The sequence below is a fragment of the Octopus bimaculoides genome, chromosome 17 (genome assembly GCF_001194135.2).
Source record: "Octopus bimaculoides isolate UCB-OBI-ISO-001 chromosome 17, ASM119413v2, whole genome shotgun sequence".
NCBI lineage: Eukaryota > Metazoa > Mollusca > Cephalopoda > Octopoda > Octopodidae > Octopus > Octopus bimaculoides.
Window position 1 is genome coordinate 30,441,400 of NC_068997.1, and position 7,993 is coordinate 30,449,392.

The 7,993-nt window shown below is 40.1% G+C and overlaps 1 protein-coding gene across 4 annotated transcripts in view; it reads right to left on the bottom strand.

The window, feature by feature from the left end:
• LOC106881443 (transient receptor potential cation channel subfamily M member 2-like) overlaps positions 1-7,993 on the bottom strand; it is a 405,111-nt gene that overhangs the window by 72,367 nt on the left and 324,751 nt on the right. For all 4 annotated transcript variants that reach the window (XM_052974060.1, XM_052974058.1, XM_052974059.1 and 1 more), the window contains one exon: positions 2,774-2,855. In XM_052974060.1, coding sequence (XP_052830020.1) covers positions 2,774-2,855 — 82 coding nt within the window. The remainder of the gene's footprint in view (positions 1-2,773; positions 2,856-7,993) is intronic.

A 7,993-nucleotide genomic window follows, 5' to 3' on the forward strand; every position in this document is an offset into this window, starting at 1 on the left:
TGAGAAGCTCAGGACTCAAAGCAGAGACTGAAGGATTTTTAATTGCAGCACAAGACCAAAGCCTCCCCCCCAGAAATTACCAAAAACATATAATGAAAAGAAACATAACAAGTAACTGCAGAATATATGGTGATGGACAAAAAACAATAAATCATATTATCTCTGGCTGCCCAGTCCTGGCTAAGAAGGAATATATTCTCAGACACGACAGAGCTGGGACCTAGATACGCTGGAAGCTATGCCAACACTATGGAATAACAACAGAAAAAAGATGGTATAGGCACACACCAGAAAAGGTCACACAAAACGAGAAAGCAACCATACTCTGGGATATTCCAATACACACAGATAGAGAAATTTAGGCCAACAGACCAGATATAGTTGTCAGAAATCATGAAGTAAAAAATGCTTTCTAATTATGTATCAATAGCAGCAGATGACAACATTTCCCTAAAAGAAATGGAGAAACTTTCAAAATACAAAAACCTGGAAACAGAGGTAACTCGAATGTGGAACCTAAAAGCAGAAACATTTCCAATCATAGTAGGCGCCTTGGGTATGATAAAAAAATATTCAGACAAATACATAACAAAAACACCTGGACTTACAAATATATATAACATACAGAAAATTTCACTACTGGGCACTGCACACATCCTACACAAAACACTTTCAATACAGTAACCATAAGAGCATCACAGCAAACCACAGCACATACCCAAGGCACACAGAGCTGCACTCGGTAGTGAAGTGAAAGCCCGCTATAAAAATAAGACTACTGAATAATAATAATAATAATAATCCTTTCTACTCTAGGCACAAGGCTTGAAATTTGGCAGGAGGAGACTAGTTGATTACATTGACCCCAGTGTTTCACTGGTACTTAATTTATTGATCCCAAAATAATGAAAGGCAAAGTTGATCTTGGTGGAATTTGAACTCAGAATATAATGGCAGGCAAAATTCTGCTAAGCATTTTGTCCAACATGCTAACGATTTTGCCAGCTTACTGCCAACAACAACAACGACGATGATGATGATGATGATGGTGATGGTGATGATGATGATGATGATGGTGATGGTGATGATGATGATGATGATGATGATGATGGCGGCGGCGGCGGCACTCAGAGAGTGCAAATGAGAATATCTGAAATAAACTCGACTGCTCTCACAAATGAGAATACTAAAAATGAACCCGGTCGCTCTCAAAATTTAAGTGAAATAACAGGAAAAATGATTCAGAGTCCTTGTCTGGTACTGGATCAATCCCAAAATCTATTCAGTTTGTGCCAGTCACAAGGTCAAACATCCTTGAAAGTTTCATTTGAATCCATCCAGCGGTTCTGGAGATATCCTGTCCACGGAAAAACAAAAAGCACAACTGAAACAATACCTCCACCTTCGCTAAGGCGGAAGTAATAATAATAATAATAATAAAATTAATAATGATAATACTAATAATAATGGTTTCAAATTTTGCCACAAGGGCAGTAGTTTTGTGGGAGGGGATAAGTTGATTATATTGACCCCAGTGTTCAACTAGTACTTATTTTATTGATCCTGAAAGGATGAAAGGCAAAGTCGACTGCAAAGGAATTTGAACTCAGAACGGAGAGACAGGTGAAATACCACTAAACTTTTCATCCAATGTGCAAACGATTCTGACAACTCACCGCTTTCAATAATAATAATAATGATAATTATAATGGATACAGTTGTGAAATGTCATTATTTTAGTAGATCTGTTGAGAATGAATGGAAGCCATAGGAGAACATAGAAAAAGGATGCATGACATTTGGATGCAGAAAGAGGGCTCAGATATTACAAAGCAGAGACTCTGTGACCAGATATTGGCGACAAAAGAACAATAATTGCTTACAAAAAATTACCAGGCTAACTTTTTTCAAAATGCAGTTTCTGAGACACATTTGATGAAACTAATAGACAATCTCATCTCAAGATGTTCTGTGCTGACACCAAACAAATACAAAAATACAAAAATCATCATGATTTACAGTGGAAAATATGTAAGCACTATAAAATCAGCACTCCTGCTTGCTGGTATGAATATCATCCTGGGCCAGTCATTGAAGGTAAAAATATCACTATCCTCTGGGATTTTCCAATCAACACCAACAGAACGATCCAGGTTAATCAACCAAACATAATCATTAAAGACAGAGAAGAAAATACCTTTAGACTAATAGATGTAAATGTTCCCACTGATATGAACATATCTGTAAAGGAATAGGGCAAATTAAGTAAATATACAGACCTAGAAATTGAAATATAGATGTGGCATCTAAAAGTAAACTCTTCCTGTTATTCTTTTCTACTCTAGGCACAGGGTCCGAAATTTTGGGGAAGGGGGCCAGTTGATTAGCAACTGGTACTTAATTTATCGACCCCAAAAGGATGAAAGGCAAAGTTGACCTCGGCAGAATTTGAACTCGGGACGTAAAGACATATGAAATACAGCTATGCATTTCACCCGGCATGCTAACATTTCTGCTAGCTCACCGCCTTAGAACTGTTCCTGCTATTATAGGTGCCCTAGGTATGATACAAAAATGGATATTTAATGATGTCTGTGTTGTATTACATGAAGATATTTTGCTACTGCCCCCGCCCCCAAGCTTTCAATCATATGAAACATCTTTCATCCTTCACTTACCCTAGGATGCTGTGTGTGTCTTAGCAAGTGACTGTAACAAACGTGCAAATTAAAAGTAAATAGTAATAATCTTGATAATAATATTAGTACTTAACCTTGTTCTTGATGGATCTCACTCAAGAATTTACTCTGTAAAAATTCTTCACAAGTAGAGTCAACTGTGAGGTTTGTATTTTTCTGAAAAATTCAAAAGAACACCATATGTACATGTTATCATTTCAAGCTGGTATGTTTTAAATTATAATTTATGACTAATTAGTATACTGGGCATTGGTAATAATTTAATATGCAGAAATCATTCATTCAATCTATCAACACCCTTAGCTCTCCTTCTCTCTCATGCTCTCAAGTTGGCTACATATTTCTTGTACTATCTCTTAATCCTTCCTCTCATTATGGCTTCTTGTGCTATTCTCTGCTACTCTCACTGCTATTGTGTTCAGCCTAGGGCGAAAGTGCCCATCCATTATGTTCACTTCTGGTCATAACATATATATAAAATACCTTACTCACATGCTCCTTGCTATTTATTTACTTATATCTGCAGCGCTAGTAATGTTTAAATTTACAATGTCCAGAATGCTTATACTTACAAAGCCACTAACCCCTACTCCTACCCCCTGGTAGGAGCAACAATCTTATCACACTTGAATGTTTCAATGATGATAGGTTAAAAGGGAGGAGAGGTGTAGCATGTTTATCAAACGAACACGAAAACCTCCTCCTTCTACTTTTCTGGCACTAAATAACATCTTCCTTTCCCATGCCTCCTTCCACATTCCTTTCTCTGTTTTTAGAGTTGACACTGTCAATGTGGGTACCTTGAAAGGTAGGTCTAGTGAGATTGTAGAGATACTTGAACGGAGATGTGTTGATGTATGCTGCATACAAGAGGTAAGGTGGAGAGGAGCTTCAACCAGGGTCCTCACAAGCAAAACACATATGTATAAAATCTTCTAGGAAGGTAACAGTGATGAAGTAGGGGTGTAGGCATACTCCTTGCAGAGAAATGGGTGGATAAGGTCATAGAGGTAGCCAGGGTATGTGATAGAGTGCTAAAGCTGAGAGTAGTCCTGCAGAATAGTATAGCCGCAATTATCTCTGCCTATGCCCCACAAGCGAGCCTACTCAATGATCAGAAAGATCACTTTTATGATACCCTTCTACATCCTACCTCAAAGACAAGTGGCAATGATCTCATCTTTGTGGCTGGACATTTTAATGGGCATGTTGGACGGCAATCTAATATCTTCCATGGTGTTCGTGGGGCCATAGAATTGGTTCCCGAAACGAAGAGAGACCTAGGCTACTGGAGTTCTGTGATGCAAGCAACCTATTAATCTGCAACACTAACTTCAGAAAGCCAGACAGTCACCTGATAACATATCAATCAGGCGACTCTGCTAGCCAGATTGATTTCATTTTCACCAAACAGTGGGATACAAGGTTGCTCTTAAATACAAAGACCCTCCCTGGTGAAGAATGTACCCCACCTCAGCATAGGCTAGTCATTAGTGACTTTAAACTTGAGGCCAGAAGGATGCCAAGAAGCAGACCAATCCATAAAAGAAGGATTTGGAAGCTAAAGAACCCTTCACATGGTCAGAGATTAAGGGACATCCTCATTGAGAAATTTGATGAGAGTGATGAGGAGCTACAAACTTGGGACATAGAGGATAACTGGAAATTCCTACGGGAAAGCTTAATGAGCGTCACAGACCAAATCTGCAGCTAGTGCAAAGTTCCTTCCAGACCTAGGGTAATGTGGTGGTGGAATAATACAGTAGACAAGGCCATTAGAGGAGAAAAACAGGCCTGGTAAACCTGGAAAAGTGAGGGTAGCAGGGAACTGTACCAGAAAGCCAGAAGGGAGGCTGGGCAACACATATACATAGCCAAGGAAGAAGCAGAAAAAAAGAAGTTTGCCAATGTTCAGAGACACGAGGGCCAAAGAGCTGAAATATCTGAGATTGCAAGGTAGTGTGTGAGAGAAAATTGTGATGTTACAGGAGAGAAATGTGTCTGCATGGATGATGGTGCACTTGGTTTTAATGATTCTGGAGAGAAAGAAGCTTAGAGAAGCCATTATAAAAGGCTGCTGAATGTGGAGAATGAATGGGAGGAGGAGAGCCTGCCAAATGTTTATCCAGTCAAAGGCCCAGCTACCCGAATAGAGACCACCCCGTTAGATAAAGTAATTAAGGATATGAAGTAAGGAAAAGCTCCCAGTCCATCAGGAATCATTGCTGAGATGCTTAAAATATCTGGTAGTATGGGTTATGGTCTAGTCACCTGTATTGTAAACCAGGTAGCTCATGAAGGAGTCATACCCAATGACTGGCATAGCAGTACCATAGTCAACTGCTACAAAGGTAAAGATGATGTTTTAGATAGAAATAGCTACAGGGGTATCAAAATGCTGGATCACATGAAGGTCACGGAGAAGGTCATAGCACAATTAATTAGGAAGAGAGTCTGCTTAGATGAGATGCAATTTGGTTTTGTGACAGGAAGAAACACCACTGATGTTATATTCCTGGTAAGGCAACTGCAGGAGAAATACTTAGCCACAGATAAACCCCTATACTTGTTTTTTGTTGACTTGGATAACACCTTTGATAGGGTCCCCTGATCCCTTATATGGTGGCGATGCAGAAACTAGGGATAGACGAGTGGTTAATAAGAGCTGTACAGTGATGCCGTCAGGAAGGTAAAGGTTGGCAATGAGTATAGTGAAGAATTCCAGGTAGAATTAGAGGTTCACCAATGATTAGTCCTCAGCCCCCTCTTATTCATCATAGTCCTCCATGCAAAAACCAAAGAATTCAAGACAGGCTGCCCCTAGGACCTCGTCTATGTTGATGATCTTGCTCTCATAGTGGAATCACTACCAGAACTAGGGAAGAAGTTTCAGGTGTGGAAGCAAGGTTTAGAATAGAAGTGCCATAGAGTTAACCTAGCAAAAAACAAAATCCTAGTAAGTAGGAAGGTTGACAAATCACAAACGCCTTCAGGTAGATGGCCCTGCTCAATCTGTAAAAAAGGTGTAGGTAGAAACTCCATAAGATGTACTCAGTGTAAGCTATGTGTGTATAAGTGGTGCAGCAAGATCAATGGAAGGTTAACCAGGATGACAGCTTTTGTGTGTGGCAGATGCACAGGAGCAATAAACACCGTAGATACTCAGAAAGTGGATTCCATCACATGCCAGGGGGAGAAACTAGAAGGTTTTGATAGCTTCTACTACCTAGGTGACCAAGTATGTAGTAGGGGTGGACACTTCAAGAGCATTGCCGCTAGAATAAGAATAGCCTGGACAAAGTTTAGAAAGCTCCCACTTCTACTGGTGACAAAGGGCCTCTCGCTCAGAGTGAAAGGTGGGCCATGACTGCTGAAAACATGTCTAGGCTTGAAAGAAATGAAGCTAGTATGCTCTGCTGGATGTGTATTATCAGTGTGCACACACAACAGACTGTAAGCTCCCTGAGAGAAATGTTGGACATAAGAAGCATTGGATGTGGCATGCAAGAGAGACAACTGTGCTGGTATGGTCATGTGCTGCATATGGATAAGGAGAGCTGTGTGAAGAAATGTCACCCGCTAACAGTAGAAGGAATCCATATAAGGGGGAGACCCAGGAAGACATGAGATGAGGTGGTGAAGTATAACCTTCAAACGTTGGGCCTCACAGAGGCAATACCGAAAGACCAAGACCTCTGGAGATACGCTGTGATTGAAAAGACCTGGCAAGTAAAGTGAGATTACAACCATAGCCTATACCAGTGTTGCATAACCAGCCCATTAAAAAGTATCTTTGGATCGTCGGGCAACACAACATGCTTGAGGAGACCTATTGAATCCAGTAAAATCAAAAATCAATAATCAAATCACAATCGAAAATGGAAATTGTAGTTGTGGCTGTTGTCAGTGCCACCTGACTGGCTCACGTGCTGGTGGCATGCAATAAGCACTATTCTGCATGGGTCATTGCTAGTGCCACCTGACTGGCTTCCTGAGCTGGTGGCATATAAAAAGAATCCACTACACTCTCGGAGTGGTTGGCGTTAGGATGCGCAGCCAGGTGTAGAAACAATACCAGATCAGATTGGAGCCTGGTGTGGCCTCCTGGCTTGCCAGCCCCTTGTCAAACCGTCCAACCCATGCCAGCATGGAAAACAGACATTAAACAACGACGAAGATGATGATGATGATGATGATGATAAAGTTGTGACTGTGTGGTAAGAAGCTTGCTTCTGATCACATGGTTTCAGGTTTAGTCCCATTGCATGGAACCTTGGACAAGCGTCTTCTAGTATAGCATTGGGGCAACAAAAGCCTTCTGAGTGGATTTGGGAGATGGAAACTGAAAGAAGCCTGCTGTATATATGTGTGGGGGGAAGGTGTGTGTGCGTGTGTATATATATATATATATATATTTATGTGTGTGTGTGTCTGTGATCTTGATGATTATAATGACGATGTTGATGAAAGCAATAAGTAACATGTCTGTATACAATGGAATCTCCGCCTGTCACTCTCTTCAGTTTATAAATATCAGGCAACCGTCTTCCACCACCAGATAATCAATACATTGCATTCACAGATGACATTATAGTCAATATCTTCCAGACAAAAACAATCACAATCAGAACCAGTGAAGAAGCTGCAATATGGTTACTCAACTTGCTAGAAATAGCAGCTTAGCCTCTCCCATATCACACCTCTAAACAAAGGATATTTTGTATTCTGTTGTTCTATTTGTATTTTGTTAGAAAAAGAGATTCAAGGATTGTCACAGCCAAATGTATTTTTTTATCAGAGTCCTGTGGGTTCTGAGTTGACTTGGGGCAAAACAATAACAAGAAGCTTCATACATGTGATTAAGTAGGCCTCTCAATTGTTTTATAACTGAACACTAGAAAACAACTCCGCATATTTTTCACCACACCAAGTGAAAAACACCTTTTCGTTCAACATACAACTTAACTAGGATACACAAGCCATAACAAAACGTTCAAATTATTGGTCCTCACATCCAACACTAGATTAACATTCTGAACACCCAAACCAGAATAAAGAAACCACTGGATAAACTTTAAATATTTATTACATGATGATGATGCTGATGGCTGCATGGATAAAAAGTTCATTTTGCAAATATGTGGGTTTGGGATTTTGCTCACTGTATGGCACTTTGAGAAAGGTCTTCTACTATAGCCCTGGGGTCAACCAATACTTTGCAAGTGAATTTCGGAGATGGGAATTTCACAAAAACCTTTCCTCTGTGTGTGCGTGTGTGTGTGTGTGTGTGTGTG